This window comes from Ochotona princeps, chromosome 26 (assembly GCF_030435755.1).
Source record: "Ochotona princeps isolate mOchPri1 chromosome 26, mOchPri1.hap1, whole genome shotgun sequence".
Lineage (NCBI taxonomy): Eukaryota > Metazoa > Chordata > Mammalia > Lagomorpha > Ochotonidae > Ochotona > Ochotona princeps.
In genome coordinates, this window is record NC_080857.1 from 1,721,243 (window position 1) to 1,741,149 (window position 19,907).

Below are 19,907 nucleotides of genomic sequence, written 5' to 3' on the forward strand. Positions count from 1 at the left end.
ATGAGGGCACCCTGAAGCCATTCACTACAAATGGAGGAAACGGCTATTGCTGCTGGCACCCCGTCGCCTGCAGCGCCAGCTGATGCCACGGCGCCATGATCAGCGTAACGTCACAAGAAGTACACGATATGATCACAGGTGACAGGACCACACAGGCAGACAGTAGCAAAGAAAGCCTGTGAGTGATAGCAATGAAACTCAGTAAGGCCATGACAGACGAAAATATTCAGAATTCAAGAAACAGCTTTTTGCAAAATAAGAGCCAATCAGAAGTAGAAATGAAAAAAAGTATAACCCAGTTACAAAATTGACAAAAAAGTATAAAGCTTTTAGCATAAAATGAATGGAAAAGCAGAGATTTACAAAAAGCCAAGATAACCTCATGAGAGACCAGAAATTAAAACCCAAAACAAGAACGGGCAAAGTGTACCACAGAAGTGTCAATCCCCTAAAGTCAACATGTAGCAATAATGCAGTTCCAATAATCCCTGCTTTTCCTGAACTAGTCAGCACAAAGTTTGCACGTGCACACAGCACTGATGTCATGGAATGGCCCAGAATCACCGGGGCAGACGGGGGTGAGTTGGAGGCAGCATGGTCTGTGCAGTGCCCATGGCAGGACACCACCTCTGTTCTACGAGGGAGACCAGCACGAGGGGCAGGAGGTGGACAGCAGCAGGCTGAGCAACCAGCCCACTGAGGCCTCCTGGGCACACACGGGGAGGGGCCCCTTTTCAGGCCAAGCTCCGGCTGCACCGGTCACTGTGACAGGCCGGAGTGTGACGGCTCAGTGACAGCTACGCATGGCTTCTTCGGTGGCAGATGTCCAAACCGCTGGGAGTCTGGGACCCAGCCCCCACCCCCCAAGGGTACTGCTGGGAGGAGTATAGGCAGGTCTTGGTCCAGCTGCTCAGTAGGAACCTGACCAACGAGCTGACAGCATCAGACAGGTACAGACTGGTGGGGCAGGGTGCGGCGGGACATGAGAAATAAATGAAAATGCAAGGTGCCCCCGTAGAATGAAAGCTGGCTCCCTAACTGGGGACTGAGGCCAGGTCCCCAGCAGCGGAGGGGCAGGGAAGTCCCCCACAAGCCCACTGTCCCATGGAGGAGCGAGCTCTGGAACTCAGCTCTCAGGAACACGGACGCCTTCTTATTGAGCCTGCGCAGTGACAGCGCACTTCCCAGACTCACCACGGGCCTAGGACTCCTTCCTCCACCCTCCTCGATGAGGGCCTGGTGCCACCTCCACCCTGGCCCCAAGGCAGACACGTCACCCAGGCGCCACAGGGGGAACGGTGAATCCAGGGCCAAGACACTTTCTCCTGCCTGGCCTCAGACGCACAAGCCCCAGCTACAGGCGGTCCTCACTCCACCACTGCCATGCTACCTGTAGCAGCTCCTCTCTGGAGTGCTCAGGCCCACAGCTCACAGACAAGGATCAGAAGCAGAAGCCAGCTAGCTTAACTGACAGGAATATGAATAGATCCCAGGTGTTCTGTCTTCATAGTGCATGATACCTACAACACAGCAGTTACTGGGCTTTTATCGTAAGCAGCTCTGGCATTTGAATGTTCGTAATAAACTGATAGTATTCCACCTAAAAAAAACAAAACCCATGCAGAACAGAAGATAATCCCATAGGGACTGCCCAGCGAAGGTGCAGGCAGCCAGCAGCTGAGCAAAATGTTGGCCCTCTGCCGTGGGGCCGCACTGGGCTTCCACCGGGCGAACACGGTTACCTTTGAGAGCCGGCAGCTTCTGGAGCTCCCGGTTGTTGCTGGCGCTGAACCGCGACGAGTTCTGCCGCTTGTCCTTTTTCACGATGGGCTGCAGCACTGGCACCTTGATCTTGGAGGTGGACTGGATGCCCACGAGGCTGTTTTTCCTGCTGGAGATTGGCTTCGGGAACAAGAACAGAGGCATGTGTCAGCAGGGGAGCTGCACAGCAACCTCAGCATGCCCGCACTCTCCCATGGCCAGAGTTCCGGGACGGCGGACACACGCGCCTCCCGACGAGTTCCACAGACACAGCTGGCTCTCTGCGCCCTTAATCACTGCCATCCGGGGTGATGGGATGACGGCAGGCGGAGTAATACCATGTCCCCCTGCCCCACCCCCAGGATGGTCACATCCAGACCCTGGAGCCTGTGAATTCATGACCTTGCTCGACAAGAGAGACTTTGCAGATATAAGTGGCGGCCCTGGAGAGAAGGAGATGGACCAAGATGGGCTGGACTGATGGCACGGGCCGGGTCCTTCTGAGAGCAAGGGCCAGCCCAGAGATGGCACAGGTCGGGTCCTTCTGAGAGGGAGGGCCAGCCCAGAGACGGCACAGGCCAGGTCCTTCTGAGAGCGAGGGCCAGCCCAGAGACGGCAAGATGGGCTGGACTGACGGCACAGGCCAGGTCCTTCTGAGAGGGAGGGCCAGCCCAGAGACGGCACAGGCCAGGTCCTTCTGAGAGGGAGGGCCAGCCCAGAGACGGCAAGATGGGCTGGACTGATGGCACAGGCCGGGTCCTTCTGAGAGGGAGGGCCAGCCCAGAGACGGCACAGGCCAGGTCCTTCTGAGAGCGAGGGCCAGCCCAGAGACGGCAAGATGGGCTGGACTGATGGCACAGGCCGGGTCCTTCTGAGAGGGAGGGCCAGCCCAGAGACGGCAAGATGGGCTGGACTGACGGCACAGGCCAGGTCCTTCTGAGAGGGAGGGCCAGCCCAGAGACGGCAAGATGGGCTGGACTGACGGCACAGACCGGGTCCTTCTGAGAGCGAGGGCCAGCCCAGAGACGGCAAGATGGGCTGGACTGATGGCACAGGCCGGGTCCTTCTGAGAGGGAGGGCCAGCCCAGAGACGGCAAGATGGGCTGGACTGACGGCACAGACCGGGTCCTTCTGAGAGGGAGGGCCAGCCCAGAGACGGCAATAGAACGAGGGAGGCAGGCCAGGAGTCAAAGAGAGACGGGATGACAGGGTGCCCAGGCTGGGAGCTGGGAGGAGGTATCGGGTACTGGGAGACAGCACCACGTGCTGTGTGCCAGGATCTGGTGCCAGGTGCTGGGAGCTGGGAGTCAGGAGATGGCACTGGCAGCCTTCTATAACTCCAGGGGGCACAGGACTCTGCCCTGCACCATGCTTTCACTCCATCTCGCACCACAGATGCCAGAACCTCAGCAACAAGCTGGTGCCCCTCCTGCAGGCGCCAGGTCTGTGGTGACATGCAGGAGGCGACAGGAAGCACACACAATGCAGCCCTTCCTGCACGCACACCCCTCTGCAACGGGAGCTCTGTGAAATGCTCTTCCTCAAGGCCTTCACCCGGACCTCTCTGCAAACCACAACACAACAATCAGAACAGCACAGCAGTCACGCCACAGGCTGCCCTGCAGTGTGTCCAGCCTGCAGCACAGCCCCAAGAGACACTCCAGCAGAAGGCAGGGCAATCAGAGGGTCACACAACAGTACCACGGGAGTCCCGTCCTCTGCCACCCATACAGGCTGAAGGGGAGCCTGTGGAACACCCCCTAACAGTGGTTTGCTATCTCCACTGCCTGGAAGTGCTGGCCACCAGCAGTGGTGGCAACACCAACCGCCAAGCCCAGAGGAGCAGACCCCAACTCGAGGCTGCCCTTCAGTGCTGCTGTGTTTAATAATGGGCTCCAGGCACCGAGTGGGAGCTCTCAGAGACGAGGCTATGGGGGGGGGGGGGGGAAGACAGATAGAATTCTGCCCAGGCAGAGATTGAGGTCTCCTTCGTGCCCAGGCTGTAGCTTCCACTCTCCATGTCATCGGGAAGGCCTGGGGTTTTCTTCCTTAAAACCCCTCTCATAACTCATTTAGCCCCTGGGATCCCCCTGCGCAAACCTGTCCTCTCAGCTTCCCCCAGCTGGCCTCAGAAAAACTCCAGCAGCCAGCACACAGTCCCAAGGAGGCTCTAAGTATTGACTTGGATTTGTGCATGTGGCCCCAGGTCACACCTTTGTCTCCTCTGTGTATTTCCCTAATGTTGAGCCTAGTATCACATTCAGGCCAACTCCAGTTAACACTTGGGCAGTGGGATGACAGAAGAGCTCTGTGGCCGCTTCCAACCCTAGTAGAATGCCCTGGCTTGCACCAGTCAAGTGTGCATCTAGGACATGGACCATGGTGCAGGCAGCCACAGGTGCTGAGCAAAGCTCTCCACCATCTGAGAAGGAAGACAGACAGCAGAACAACCCCAGACACCAGCCAGGCCAGCTGCTGTGGCTGCAGAGGCTCCAGGCTGCCCCACGCTGGCCGGCAGCACTGCTCTACCCTCCAACTCTGCACTCACTAAGGGGCACGTGGGTTGCTCCTCAGGCAGCTCCTGGTCTGGCCTGCTCAGTGTGCCCCAGGCCCTGGGCCGGCTGTGATTTCACAGCCCTCCGCCAGAGACTAGGGAGGCACAGCAGGTTGGGGAAGGCAGCCAGGGAAGCCCAGGGCTGCTCCCAGGCCACGAAGGCCAAGGTGCTTGTCCTTAGAGCAGAGGCACAGCTGATGTGCTGGACACATGCAGCCACACAATGTGGACCACGACAGGGTGGATCCCAGAGGGTGGATCCCCTGGGGCCTGAAAAGATGCGAGGACACTGAGTGGGGGACACAGGCAGTGCATATGTAGGGATGAGTAAGAAGAGGAGGTCAGATAAGGGGGAGGGGAGACAGCGGGGATGGAGACGTCACCAAGATGGGAACAGAAGTGGTGTGGGTGTGTACCTGTCAAGTTGGGGCGCCAATGTGGCAGCCCCGAGGTGTGCAAGGCCAACCCAGCTTGTCGGACACGCCACACTGAGTGGGAATGGGGCTTCTCTCTTCCTGCCTGTGGCAACATGCCTTCAGCACCTCCAATGCAGCAGGTGCCCGACACCCCAGTTGGAGCAGGACAGGAATTGGCAGTCTACAGCATCTAAGCGGTTCCTGCAGCTACAGGTGTGAACAAGGGGGTGAGCAGGAAGCAGTGACAGGTCCTCAGGGGCTGGGGCGGGGCCCCTCTCAAGGAGGCTATGGAACCCCTGGATTGCGTATCAGGGAGGTCCTGGCTGCAGGCATCTGTGTTATGGGAAGTGGGCTGGGCTAACCAGGAACACAGCAGCATCAACAACACTTTTTTGCAATGGGCATGGAGAGTGGGTAATTAGTTTAGCTTAGCACGGAAGGCACCCACGACCCATATCACAGTATTGGACTGAGGTTTCCAGCCTGGCTCCTGACTGCAGCTTCCTGCTCATGTCCCCTGGCAGGTGGCAGAGATGGCTCTGGTATGTGGGTCCCTGCCACCTCCATGGGCAAGTGGGATGGACCCGGGACAGCCGCTTCTCTGGCAGCCTAACATGAGCTGCTGATGGCTTTGCACCTGTCGCTGTGAAGACAAGTCTACTGGGCCGGCACCAGGGGCTGGCACTGCGGGTTAAGTTGATGCTGCTGACGCTGGTATCCTACATGTGTGCCAGTTTAAATCCTACCCACCCTTCTGATCCAGCTCCCTGTTAATGTGCCTGAGCCTAAGTACTCGGCTCCCTGTCACCCACCTGGGAGAAGTACATGGGGTTCCAGGCTCTTGACTCACCCGGACTGCTGCAACCATTCGGGGAGTAGTTAGAGCATGGAACCAACACGTCTGCCTCTGTGCCTCTCCTGTAATTCTGCCGTAAAATAAATGAAATCTTTAAAACATCTAGAAAATAAAAGAAAGAGGTCTCCCAAGAACCTCCTGAACGGGGGCTGTAGGTCTGAGGACAGCAGAGGCTCGCCAAGCGCAGGATGCGTGCAAGCCTGCTGGACACACAGCAGCCAGCAAACCCTCCGCAGCACTGGCCGTCCTTGCTGCACGCGTGTGAGCTGTGCCGGGGACCAGGGCCCTAGAGGAGCACAGGCCTCTAACAGGCCACAGCCTGTGCTGGGGGTCGCAGGGGGCACTGGTGCCAGGCCCAGTGCCCTTGTTTTGCAGCTGAGGACACCAAAGCTCAGAATGTGTGACGCTGCTGGACTTGACCTCAACCCGGGTGATCCCCATGCCTGGCCTCTCCTCCTCCCCAAGTACAACTTCATCACTGACGGCAGAGACAGTGTGACACCATGTGGCACATAAGTCCTGAACCTCATCAAGCCTGGGGTCGGACCAGCCGGACAAAGGACCTGTGGACCACCAGGGAACAGAGTCTGCAAATCCAGAACCCAGACTGGAGGACAATTCCAAGTCACCCGGCTGCAACCTGGGGACACCCAGGCCCAGGCAACTGCCCTGGCAGGCTGCCCTGTGTGCTGCGGGCCATCTACCGAGTCCTGGCCTCCTTCAGGCTGCCCTGTGCGTTGCGGCCTGGCATCGGCCCTTCAGAGGCAGGTAGCCCCACCCCCAGCTGAGGCCACCAGGAGCCTCTGCAGACGCTGTCCAGCCTGGAGGCAGACAAGGGCCTTTGGACGCCTGTGAGCATCTTGGCCTCCTTAACTGTGAGAAGAAAGGAAGACCCCACACGGACGAAGGGAAGTTGGGGACACAAGCAGCGTGACAGACGGACCTGACAGGCACGGGGCGCGGGCAGGGGGCCGCAGCAGGGAGTAGGACAGCGCCTGATGCAGGCCGCACTGCCGCCTCGCGCAGGGTCATCTGCGTGTTGGCTCTGCCTAGGTCCTGACTGCAGGATTTCACGTGGCTGACACTTACGAACAAAACAGCACCACTGAGATGGACTTCAAATTAACCCAAGGTAAGACCACAGAGGGGGCTGAGCCGGTGTGCACTGAGCCCCCGGGCTTTCAGTGTCTCTCCAAAGTTCACTTGAACACAACTTGTGAGGGAAGGCTGCAGTGCTCTGCCACTTCGCTATGCCATCCGACAGTGTGGGACTCGGCAACCTGCAGTCTCTTTTGAGCAGTGCTACCTCTCTCCTTTTCCTTGTTGTGCTTGTCACAACGTTGATCAGAGAGAAAGGCAGCCGGGCAAGTCCATCAGAGTCTTATACCCGCTGATCAGAAGGTCTGTGACCAGCCAATGCGGGCGTAGTGTGGACAGAGCCTCCGGGTCTCTGCTGGCCGTCCTCTTCCGGGCAGCAGCTGAGCAGTACAGCTGGAGACACTCGTTGAGATGGCAGCTTCGTGAAGGACCAGCCGGCTGCTGTCTGCTGCCGCTGGCACGGTCGGCTTCGGCCTCTCTTGCCCGTTCACCGGCTCTGACTACAAGGTGCGCACCCTTCCTCGCAGCCACCTGTCACACTGCTGCCAGCCCACCTTGCTTTTTCCTTCTTCTTCTTAAGATTTGCTTATTTTTATTGCAAAGTTAGATATGCAGAGAGGAAGAGAGACAGAGAGGAAGATCTTCCGTCCACTGACGCATTCCCCAAGTGGCCGCAATGGCCGGAGCTGAGCTGATCCAAAGCCAGGAGCCAGGAACCCCCTCGAGGTCTCCCCCACGGGTGCAAGGTCCCAAGGCTTTGGGCTGTCCTCGACTGCTTCCCCAGGCCACAAGCAGGGAGCTGGATGGGAAGCGGGGCTGCCAAGATTAGAAATGGTGACTATGGGATCCTGGAGCGTGCAAAGCAAGGACCCTAGCCACTAGGCTACTGCGCCAGGCCCTGACCACCTTTCTGTAGTCTTCCTCAGCTGACTCCTGCTCCAGGACCCTCCCTCTGGGGTTCCCTACCTCCTGGTGCAGGGGGATCCTCACAGCTGGCTGCTGCACCTCTGAAGCTTGCTTCGCCCAAGGCGTCGCCACCATGCACCCCCCCCCAATCTCCAGGGTCTCTGGGCACATCCTTTCTATGTGCCTGATCCTGTATCCAGGCACATCCCACCCCCGGGGCCCTGGACACCCTTGAGCTTCAGCCCTGCTCGGAGTAGGGCTTACGCGGGCACATAGATGCCATTGCTCCACCGCATTCTGAGGTACTTCCTGCACCTGCCCCCACCGTGAGTGAGCCCGGTCTGTGTCCACGGCAACACTCACACAATGGCCCGAGAGCATGCTGACCCCCTTTATAGAGCCACCATCCCTGAACTCTAACTCTGCCCTTTCCAAACTGCTTGCATGCATACGCTCCTGCAGTGCCAGCCACTCATCCTCTCAAAGCTCAGCTCTGCATCCTGCTCACAAGTGTGGTCCTGGCGCAAGGAGAAGGCTGGCCGGCGGGACAGGCACTCGGTGGGGGGAGGGACTCCATCTGCACCCCCAGTTCTGGCAGAGAGGAAGTCTGTGCGAGCAGTGAGCCCACTGCATGACACATACAAAGCAGAAGAGCACAGAGTAACTTTCTTGGACCCTGGTTTTGACCATGTTTTCTTAGCCATGATTCTGAAAACACAAGCAACTAAAGAATAAAACAGATACATTGTGCTTAAGTCTAAAATATTGGCGCATGACACAACATTATCAAGAAAGTGAAAAAAAATTGCCCAAAGAAAGGGAGAAAATTTGCAAATTAAGTATGTTAAGGGTCTAGTGTGGGGAATAAAGAATTCTGATTACCTAGTAAGAGAAAGATGGCCCAGCTAAAGCCGGATGGAGGTCCCAGAGACATGCCCCCCAGGAAGGCAGCCCAAGGGCCGGCCGCAGGACAAGAGCCTGCTCCGGCAGCAGGTGAGCAAAGCCTCAGGGCTTATCGAGTCCCATGTCTCTGAGCTTGGGAAATAAACTGGTCTGCCCCAATGACAGAGTGTCACTTGGCCACAAGATGGTATGGTATCACATGCCTGCTGTAGTACGCAGGAGCCTTGGGAGTGTTTGGGGACATGACAGAAGCCAAGCAGAAAGCTGTCCAGAGAGGCAGGTCCACAGGAACAGTAGCTTAGTGGTCACCAGGGGCCAGGCGGGGCCTAGCAGGTCAAGGCCGTTCTCTTTGGATGAGGAAGACGACTGAAGTAGACGGAGATGGCGGCTGCACCTGCCCCCCGCCACGTGCGTCTCACAGGTTCACTGTTCAAACAGTACAGATACCTCAGGCACATGTGACATTTGGAAGTGTCAACTGGTCTCCAGGACAGAGAACGGGCTACAGTTGGCTCGGCGTCCAGCAAACAGCAGCAGGCCGGTTCCCTGGGCCTCAGGGCTTGGTCGTGCAAGAATGACTGCACGCCCACCTTAGTGAGGAAGTGGGATCCTGTCTGTTGGCACGTGAGCTGAGTGGAGCCTGAGAGAGGTCACCATTCCTCTGCTGTCCTCTTCCAGAGCGGAGGTTAGGGGAACCTTCGTCCTCACTGCCTGAGGTCACAGACCCCCGGCTGACTTCAGCCTCCTAATGCTTGGCTGAATCACATGGGAAAATACTTATCAAATTTAGCATTGCTATCAAACACACACCCAAGCAGCAAGCCTTTCCATAGCAGCTGCACCGAGCTGGAGGCCCCACAGGTCACCAAGCAGGGATGCAAGGCAAGCAGACGCTGTCCGAGGAACACGGGCAGCCCCGTGGTGAGTGGAGACGCTACTGCAGGCGGCCGGTGGCTGCTCCCCACCTGCAGTACTGACAGGGACAATCTTAGGCCAGATGAAGGGGCCAGGCTCTGTGGCAAGCAGAAGTGCTGCCAGGCAGGTCCCCACCCCAAAGCTGGGGGCAGCTGAGCCACTGCTGCCTGCTGCTAGCACAGCAGCGCAGAGGGAGGGGGCATCAATGTCCCTGCCAAGCGGTCCCCAGCCACCAGCATGCCGCAGCGCCCTTCCTAAGACGGAAGAACAAGCTGTCCTGGAGGAAGTGCCCCTCGCAGCTCTGACAGAAGTTAGAGTGCACTTGGGGGCTGCCGCCCCAACCTGCTCTGCAGCCAGACCCCCATCCCCAGGGAGGATGGGCTGCTTAGTGGTGTCAGTACTGCGAACCATCTCATCAGGAGGACCGTTCAGATGGACTGCGGCCGAGCCTCACTGCCACCCCGAGATGCCATGTTTGTAGTACAGCAGGGTGAGCCCTACACTGTGCTCTCAGGGACCTGCCAGCAGTGCCCGAGCACCAGCACAAAGTCACCTTTTGAGTGGCACAAGGGCAGAGATGCCCAGGTAGCACCCGTCTTTCAGCACCATGTTCCCAAGTACCCAGCCTGCCGTGGGAAGCCACAGCCTGTGGCGGCAGCGGCTGCTTCCCCCACCGCCTTGCTAGCAAAGTTTCAACACAGCCAGCCCCCGTGCTTGTCTGCTGCCTAGGGCCACTCTGCTGTTGCAGAGCTGAGTGGTGGTGACAGACACCAAATGCTCCCAAACTCACGACACCTGTGCTCTGGCCCGACAAAAAGCTCTGCTGATCCCAGGCAAGGCCAGCAACCTCTGGCTGAGAGGGAGTGCGCCTGGTCCAGCTACCTGAGCACACACTGATGGGCAGATCCTGGGGCCTGGAGCCCAAGCCATCCATCCATCCATCTGCACAGCACCACAGGGCAGGGCCGAGGGTTCAGTCCTCCCCTGACCTCTGCCCCACCCATGTGCCTTGCAGTAGCAGCAGGGCTGCCCTAGCTGGGGCATCCTCCCTCGGGAAGCCCCTCTGCTCCATTATGCCCCCATCCCGAGCAGCTGAGGCTGGGACTTTGGGCCCAGCACACAGCAGGCAGAGCCATGGGGCTGAAAGCAAGCCACTAGTCTCTGTCTGGACACATCCGCCTGCAGGACACGGCTGTCTGGGTGTCCATCAGAGCAAACAAAGGTATTCTCCATAGAAACCAAAAGTCCAGCAAAGGCCAAGGCTGCTGGTGCAGCAGCTGCCCCTCAGAGCAAAGCTCTCTGCAACCTGCTGGGAGGGACCGAAAGGCTCAGAGCTAGGTCCCCACTAAGACTTGGGGTTTTTAACTTTAAAAATTATTGGGGGCCGGTACGCTGGCTCAGGAGATCAACCCTTCGCTTACAGTGATGGCGCCCCAGACTGGCCCCGGTACTAGTAACGGCTGCTCCATTTCTGATCCAGCTCCCTGTGTATGGACTTGGAAAGCAGAGTAGGATGTTCCAAAGCCTTGCAAACCTGCAGCCACATGGGAGACACAGAAGCAGCTCCTGGCCCTCAGCCTGGATCTGCTCATCTCCAGCGGCTGCAACCATTTGGGGAGTGAACAGGTGGACAGAAGATCTGCTATTCTTTCTTCTTGTAACGTAGCCTCTCTTCTGTGTAGATCTGCCTGTCCAATAAAAATTTTAAAAGTTTTTGAAAATTGTTATTTTCATTTTATTTTAAAGTTAAAGAGGTAGAGAGAGATGTATCTTCCATCTGCTGATTCATTCTTCGCAATTCCAGAACAGCCAACTAAGCCAGAAAACAAGCGGGAAAAAAAGCAAAGAAATGCCACCACATCTTCCACGCGCAGCATTTGGTCCTGAAGTGTGACTGCAGCCTGCTCTCTGCCTCCCCCTGCTGGAGACAGAGGACCACAGCCCTCCAGCATCTGGAGCTGTTCTCAAAGCGGCCTTGCTGCAGGGCGCAGGGCAGGCTTGCCTCACACACTACTCCCCAGGAAAAGGCAGGGTGCTCACATGCCGCACCCCACCACCTGCTAGCTGAGCTGTTCCTGACAATTTCCCTGTGGTTGCTGAACAAGCTTGGGATTCCTGCTGGCTGCAGGCTGCCTCCCCTCCAGGCCCTGGTGTCCACAGCGGTGGGGGAAGCCTGCTCAAGGCGAGGCAGGATCCCAGGGCTGCACCCTCCCGCAGCTGCTCCAGCACAGCTCCTCTGGGCTGCAGTCCCCTGCCGCAAGCCTGACCACAGGAGGCCACAAATCACTGGCCACAGTAACAGAACTTCAATGAACCTCTAACATGATCATTTTTAAACTGATCCATTATACGACCTGCGAATGATGTCACAAACATCTAAATGGACGTTGAGACAAACAGGGTCGCCAACACTGGTTCAGGTGAAAGCATCGGATTCTTACCCAGTGGACAACTGCCCTTTCCCTAAGATGGGTGACAACCTGTCCCGTCCACACAGTCTTTAAAGGAACCAAAGACAGAGGGTCAGCAGGCAACAGATGATGCCCACAGCCTGTCTGTCCAAGTCAGGACTACACTAACAACTACTATATTACCTGAGTGGTGGGGAGGCAGGAGAAACTGCCCAACTCACCCGCTGGTTTCCTCTTCAAATGCTTGTCGCGGCCTCTGGCTGGTGCCAAGTCCAGAGGGAGGAACTCCCTCCAGGTGCCACCTGGTGTAGGCACCCAAGTCTTGGCTGCCTTTCAGCCCGTGCTTTAACAGGAAGCTGAAGGGAGAAGCTGAGTGTCCAGCCAACCTCTCCTCTAGGCAGACGTCACCCCCATTTGTAGTATTTTTGCCCTTCCCAATGCTCCACAAAACACTTGCAGAAGTAAGAGATGCTCAAACAAAAGTATTATCCATATAAACTACAAAACGCTAAAATACACTGTTATGCTATGAAACAGGAATCGCTAAATACGATATGAAAACCTTGTATTTAAAATGAAAACTATTTTGGAGTACACGGAGTTAAAGTAAGATTTTTTTTTTTTTATTGGAAAGACGTATACAGAGAGGAGAAGAAACAGAGAGGAAGATCTTCCATCTGATGGTTCAGTCCCCAAGCGGTTGCAATGGCAGGAGCTGAACCAATCTGAAGCCAGGAGCCTCTTCCAGGTCTCCCACAGGGGTGCAGGGTTCCAAGGCTTTGGGCCGTCCTCCACTGCTTTCCCAGGCCACAAGCAGGGAGCTGGATGGGAAGCAGGACCACCGGGATTAGAACCGGTGCCGATATGGGATCCCACGCATTCCAGGTAAGGACTTTAACCGCTACGCTACTGCGCCGGGCCACTAAAGTAAGATCTTATTAGACTGGATTCTGTCACCTTTCAGTATCCAACATCTTATGCGACTCTATTTCCCCCAAAAAGTACATGAAAGCCAACTAAAACAAAAATCCTCTCTTGAAACTTTCACAAGACACAAGAAAAAGACCCAAGAATCATAACCATCTGCTTTTGCACAAACTGAGTGAAGGTGCTGCACCAAGTCCCTTAAGGGGCCAGAAAGGTGATAAGGAAATCAGCCTCTTAACCAAAGGAAAAGCATTTTCAGCCGATTCCAAGTCAGCACGCTGACTGACTCGAAGCTGCCCTTCTCCCACAGCATGCAGAGCTGCCAGCCAGGCGCTGCCTGAGCCCAGGCCTCAGCTCACATGCCAAGGGAGGCTGGGAGCCAACAGCTGTGCCCAGAGAAGTCGCAGGTGAGGAAAGGTGGCCCACGATGGCTTAAGCAGCAAGGAATTGGCACTGTAAGTGTTTTCACTTAAAAAATAAATTTAAATATAAAAATCTGGGTTCGGCGGCGTGGCCTAGTGGCTAAGGTCCTCGCCTTGATCCCATATGGCCGCTGGTTCTAATCCCGGCAGCTCCACTTCCTCTCTATCTCTCCTCTCAGTATATCTGACTTTGTAATAAAAATAAAATAAATCTTTAAAAAAAAAAAAAAAGCTGTCCTTTAAAAAAAAAATTAAAAGCTTCCCTTAAATGTCAGAACAGATGACTTGAGCTTGGAGCTGGGAGCAGAAAGGATTCCAGCAGCCAGTGGTGGGTGGGAAGACCTTCCGGGAGCAGCAGCTACAGGTCCCAGAGCCAGCTGAACAGGACCTGCCCTCTGACCATCACCATGTGGAGGCACCACAGGATATACTCAGAGCAGGACAACCCGTGGCAGCAGCAGGTGCTGGGCAGCCAGCTACCTACCATCCAGCCAGACATAAAAAAAAAAAAAAAAAAAAAAAAAAAAAAAAAAAAAAAACCAAAATGGCAAAAACAGAGTGGGGCCACTCTTCCCAACAATGTTTAAAAAAAAATTTTTTTTTTAACAGAAGGGCCTGGCACAATGGCTCAGTTGGCTACTCCTCTGCTTGCAAAGCACTGGGATCCTGTATGGATGCCAGTTCATCCCAGTTGAGCCACTGCTCCCTGCTTATGGCTTGGGAAAACAGTAGAGGATGGTATAAGGCCTTGGGACTTTGCACCTGCGCGGGAGACCTGGAAGAAGTTCCTGGCTGCAAAGTGCCTCAGCTCCGGCTGTTGTGGCCAACTGGGGAGGGAACCAGTGGATGAAAGATCTTTCTCTCTGTCTCTCCTGACCTCTGTAAATCTCTTTCCAATAAAAATAAATAAATCTTAAAATTTATACAAACATTATAAGCATTAGTATAATAGGTACAATCGTTATCAGACAAATTAATGAGCATTTGGACAAGTCCAGGTTTAATTTACAACATGGAGCGTGTCAGCCCTAAGAGCCAAGCTCTGGGGCTCTCCATCCCAGGCAAGAGCGGTGTGGAGCGTGCCCGTGACTGTGCAGGCAGCCTGAGCTGGCAGGCGTCCCAGGGAGGAGCAACGCTCTCTGCAGCACAGGGCCCCAGCCAGGGCCACTCCGTCCGCAGGTGGCACTGGGTTGCTGCTGGTGCCTGTGAGGGATGGCCAAGGATGCTGGTGCCCAGGACAGCCACATGTCCTGTGAGCCTGGGACTGCTGGTGAGGTGACAGCACGGGATAGCAGCCGAGCAAGAGCCAACAGCCTGTGCTCAGCCTCAGGTACCTGGCTGACCTGGGTCAAAGGCTGTGGCCCATGATGCTCTCTGCAGCGCCTCCCCTGCTCCCTGGCACCTGAACCCCAAGAGGCTGGCACAAGTGAGCAGACAGGGCCATGAAAGCAGAAAACTCTATTTCCTATAGAATAAGTGCTTATGGTTTCTCAAGTGCTGCTTTTCAGGGGTTCTGCTGGAGTGCAGCCTAGGGCAGTCCTCCACAAGTGCTTTGCAATAAGCCAGCATCAAGGACTGGGCAGGCCCATGCATTCTAGGACACATGTGCAGAAGCAACAAGTCAAATCTAAGTATTTGAAAGAAAAAATACACAAGAATAGGCCACTCAAGGAGGAAGAGTTCCTGGGCTAAGACAGGGCGCACAGCAGCAGGCAACTGACCGCACGCTGCCCCCCGGCAGGCACACGCACCCTCTGGCCTGTGGGGGAAGTCATTCCCAAAACGGCAGTGCATACTCCGGCAGAAACAGTTGAGAACAGCCACGTCACTCGTGACACAGAGACAGACTTTCCGCTTTTCTTCTTCCTTTATGACGTCATCATCCTCCCTAAAACCCCAGGCCATCAAACGTCCCCTTGTCCTACCCAGCTTCCTGTAGTCTGAGCCACCCGCTGCTGACCGTCAGAGGCCAGGTTCACACAGCCCAACTTCACAAGGCTGCACTGGCCACAGGCCGCGATGTTTCCTCTGATGGAATTCCTCTCATTTCCCAACTTGTCCGGCTGCTCTGTCCCAGGTAGGTACCTGCTCTGCGCCCCCCAACACGCCTGAGTGTCTCGGGTCACGTGAGCCTGGGCTGGTGGGTTTGGGATCGTGATCAGAGACCAAGCCTGCTTGAATGGTTCAGGTAGAAATACCCACAGTACAATGAAGAGCACTGCAGGAAACGCACACAGCACCGGCGTCATTTACCCGCATGACTCAACCTTGGGGCGAGTGGGTGGGAGACATTAGGAACCAGGCTGAAGTTGGGGCAGAGACTAAGACAGTCAGGGGTTCATTCAAAGTTCAGGACACTCAGGATTGTTCCCGCACAGCCATCCCCTGCATATTGGGGGGGTGCTCCCACACATCCACCCGCCTGCAGGCACAAGCTAAGGGGGTGCTCCCGCACACCCACCCACCGGCGCACGCTCACCGCACACCAACCCACATGCAGGCGCATGCCCAGGGGGTGCTCCCATGCATCCACCCACCCACAGGTACACACTCAGGGGGTGCTCGCACACACCCACCCACCCACAGGCGCACACTCAGGGGGTGCTCGCACACACCCACCCACATGCAGGTGCACGCTCAGGGGGTGCTCCCACCCACCCACCCACAGGTACACAATCAGGGGGTGCTCCTGCACACCCACCCACATGCAGGCGCACGCTCAGGGGGTGCTCCCGCACACCCACCTGCGGGCGCACGCTCAGGGGGTGCTCCCGCACACCCACCTGCGGGCGCATGCTCAGGGGGTGCTCCCGCACACCCACGCACCCGTAGGCGCACGCTCAGGGGGTGCTCCCGCACACCCACCCACATGCAGGCGCACGCTCAGGGGGTGCTCCCACACACCCACCCACCCACAGGTACACAATCGGGGTACTCCCGCAGACCCACCTACCTACAGGTGCACACTCAGGGGGTGCTCCCACACACCCACCCACATGCAGGTGCATGCTCAGGGGGTGCTCCCACACACCCACCCACCCGTAGGCGCACAATTGGGGGGTGCTCCCACACACCCACCCACCCACAGGTACACAATCAGGGGTACTCCTGCAGACCCATCCACCTACAGGTGCACACTCAGGGAGTGCTCCCGCACACCCACCCACCTGCAGGTGCACACTCAGGGGGTGCTCCCGCACACCCACCCACATGCAGGTGCACGCTCAGGGGGTGCTCCTGCACACCCACCCACCTGCGGGCGCATGCTCAGGGGGTGCTTCCGCACACTCACCCACATGCGGGCGCACGCTCAGGGGGTGCTCCCGCACACCCACCCACATGCGGGCGCATGCCCAGGGGGTGCTCCCGCACACCCACCCACATGCAGGTGCACGCTCAGGGGGTGCTCCCGCACACCCTCCCACCCGTAGGCGCACAATTGGGGGGTGCTCCCACATACCCACCCACCCATAGGTACACAATCGTGGTACTCCCGCAGACCCATCCACCTACAGGTGCACACTCAGGGGGTGCTCCCGCACACCCACCCACTTGCAGGTGCACACTCAGGGGGTGCTCCCGCATACCCACCCACATGCAGGTGCATGCTCAGGGGGTGCTCCCGCACACCCACCCACATGCGGGCGCACGCCCAGGGGGTGCTCCGGCACACCCACCCACATGCAGGCGCACGCTCAGGGGGTGCTCCCGCACACCCACCCACCTGTGGGCGCACACTCAGGGGATGCTCCCACACACCCACCCACATGCAGGCGCACGCTCAGGGGGTGCTCCCACACACCCTCCCACCCGTAGGCGCACAATTGGGGGGTGCTCCCACATACCCACCCACCCACAGGTACACAATCAGGGTACTCCCGCAGACCCACCCACCTACAGGTGCACACTCAGGGGGTGCTCCCACACACCCACCCACATGCAGGTGCACACTCAGGGGGTGCTCCCACACACCCACCCACCTGCGGGCACACACTCGGGGGCGCTCGCGCACAGCTACCAGCCAGCAAGTGTGCTCAAAGCACCATTGTACCACGGGTACTTTTAGGAACCAGGACTGAGAAACCCAACATTTCGCTGTTGGTCTGAAAAAACCAGCTACCTTAGAGACACACATCTCAAACAGTCACACGGTGTGGTATCTTTGAATTACTCATGGGTTTTTCACATTTGACATTTGTACAACCAGGTTCATCACGCTAGCACAGGAGTAAGTGGGACACACAGTGACAGTTCTTCATGACCCTAACAGGCAGTGGTACGTGTGTGTAACAAGAAAACCCTAGGCAGGAGGACGTGGCCACAGCGTTCATCAAAGAGCATCAAAGCCAACCAGACCAGACCTAACAGCACACACAGCACACACTCCGCCACGGCGCCAGCCAGAAGCACGAGGCAGGAGCCAGCAGCAGCCAAGCCTCCTGGTGACCCAGGACCGGGCCACTCTGCCGCGGACAAGGGCCAGCACACACAGCCCTGGCAGACATCTGCTTTCCGCTCTCAGAAAAGACAGCAGATTTTCCGGCACAAGCCACCTGGTGAGCAGGAGGGAGACTTGGGAGATGCCTGATGACGGGCACAGGTCGCCTGGGGCTCGAGGGCGAGCCAAGAGCCTGCCCCAGGCAGGACCCGCATCTCCTCTGGCCCTCAGCAAGGGAGCTGACGTTGGCAAAGGTGTCAACCGCGCTCAGACCAGGGACCTCGGCGGCTCAGCGCCGGAGAACGCTGCTCAATCAAGCAGCTTCCCCACAACCCATGGAGCCGGGGGACCTTCCAGCTCTGCCTGGGCCCACCCACCACAGAAATTAGAGACCACAAAGAACAGGCACGGGAAAGTCGCGACCCCTCCCCACCAGGCAGCAGAGGCACCCTCACTGAGCCGTTCTTCACTGGCCAGCATGCCAGCTGGCAAGGCAGACCTGGGCGAGGACGCTCAAGGGCTAAGGCCTCCAGCCAGCCAGCCAGCCCAAGAGCAGTGGGCAATCCAGGCAGGGAAGCTTGGCCAGGCAGAACCGGGGGTGCTTCCCCAGAGTGCGACCGACAGAGCTGGAACCAGGGGGCCCTACGGAAGCCACACTCGGGGTGGGGACCCCTGCAGCTGCCCACTGGAGGAGGGGGACATGGGGGGCTGCTTACCTCTGAGTCTATGGTGTCTTGTCCTTCTTTGGAACTTTTCCCACTTTTCCCTGCTTTGGGTACTTCCTGGGGAGACACAAACAGAATCGATCAGCCATCTCAACGTCTGGTTTCCTGGAATCCCCAGCGGGCGAAGGACCACCGCACCTCGCCCGGGAGCTCCGGCCTGCCCCACGCCAGCCCCCTCCCAACTTCGCACACAAACAGGTCAGACCCCGATTCACGCAGCAGCCGGGGCCGCCCCTCCCAAGCCGGGCAGACGCGGACTGAGCCCCCCACCGACGCCGGAGCGGCCGAGGGCCCCCGGGGCGCACGCAGGCCGCCCCTGCCCCCACCGGCCCAGGGCTGGGCCCCGTCGGGCCGCCCCCAGCCCCCGCGACTCACTTTCTCCTTCTTGTTTTTATTCGGCATGGCTGGTGCGGGCTGCCGCCGCCCCCGCCGCCGGCCGCTCCCCGGAGCAGCAGCAGCAGCAGCAGCGGCGGCGCCGCCCCGGCCGTCGGGCGCCCCCGGCCACCGCCGCGGTCGCCGCCGCCGCCGCCCGGGGACTGAGTCGAGCGCTCGCCCTGGCTGCCCTGTCAGGCTCCCTGAGGCTGCGGCGGCCCCGGCGGCGGCGGCCCCGGCGGCGGCGGCGTCTCTCCGCCCCTCCCCCGGCCCGCCCCGCCGCGCCGCCCGCCCCGCCCCGCCGCCCCAACGGCGCCCGCCATTGGCCGCCGCGCCGTCACGTGCCCCAACGCTCCCCGCGCCGCCGCCCACACACGCCCGCAGCCGGCTCGCCCGAGCTGAGCAGGGGCGGACGTCGGCGAGCGGGGCCAGGCGTCGAAGCGCACGTTTGGAACGTGTGAGTGGTGAGGCGAGCGACCAGGCCGCGGAGCCGCGTTAAGCGGCCTGGGTCGGTGCACCGGCACCACCCCTCCCCTCTCGGGAACATTCCGCCCACCCGGGCTGCCCCATTGCTTGGTCGGCCCCGCCCACCAGCCCCCGCTATCCCCGCCTCTCCCGTCGGCTCCGCCCGCCTCCGCTGCGCCCGCTCTCTCCGGTTGGCCCCGCCCGCTGCCAATGTTCCCGCTAGCCCCGCCCAGGGGCCGCCCCCTGCCGCTCTTCCCGCTAGCTCCGCCCAGGGGCCGCCCCGCTCTCCCGGGCTGGCCCCGCCCGCTGCCACTGCCCCCGCTAGTCCCGCCCTCCCGGGTTGGCTCCTCCTGTCTGTATGTGTGTCTGTATGTGTCTCTGCATGTGTCTCTGAGTGTTTCTGTGTGTGTGTGTGTGTGTATGTGTGTGCATGTGTATGTGTGCACATGCCCGGGTCACCTCTGCACGGTGGTTCCAGCTTCCCACCATGGCTGTCGTGGGGATGCCCGTCCCCAGCTGAGCTGAGTTCCCTGTGCCTCCACACTGTAGGTGGAGCTGCCCATGGCTGTGACCTCAGCTTGGGTCTGCTTGTCCCTGGGGGCACCAGTCTGGGCCCTGGTGTCTTCAGGCCCCTGCTGCTGGGCTGGGTTCCCTGGACCTGCAGACCGTGACCGCGGCTCAGGCTGCCTGGAAGTCTAAGGCTGCACATTGGAGGGAACTGAACCTCTTCCTGTGGCG

The 19,907-nt window shown here is 58.5% G+C and overlaps 1 protein-coding gene across 6 annotated transcripts in view; it reads right to left on the reverse strand.

Annotated features, from left to right (window-relative positions):
- The window catches only part of PPP2R5C (protein phosphatase 2 regulatory subunit B'gamma), a 115,893-nt gene extending 96,984 nt beyond the window's left edge, over nucleotides 1-18,909 (reverse strand). For 2 of the 6 annotated variants that reach the window (XM_058655562.1, XM_058655557.1), the window contains exons 1-3: nucleotides 18,708-18,908; nucleotides 18,324-18,389; nucleotides 1,743-1,902 (exon numbers count right to left, since the gene is read on the reverse strand). In XM_058655562.1, the coding sequence (XP_058511545.1) occupies nucleotides 1,743-1,902; nucleotides 18,324-18,389; nucleotides 18,708-18,734 (253 nt within the window). In that variant the 5' untranslated portion in view covers nucleotides 18,735-18,908. Of the gene's footprint in view, nucleotides 1-1,742; nucleotides 1,903-18,323; nucleotides 18,390-18,707 lie in introns of all 6 variants that reach the window. The other 4 variants (XM_058655559.1, XM_058655560.1, XM_058655556.1 and 1 more) reach the window with 2 other exon arrangements.
- Between the last annotated feature and the right edge of the window lie 998 nt (nucleotides 18,910-19,907).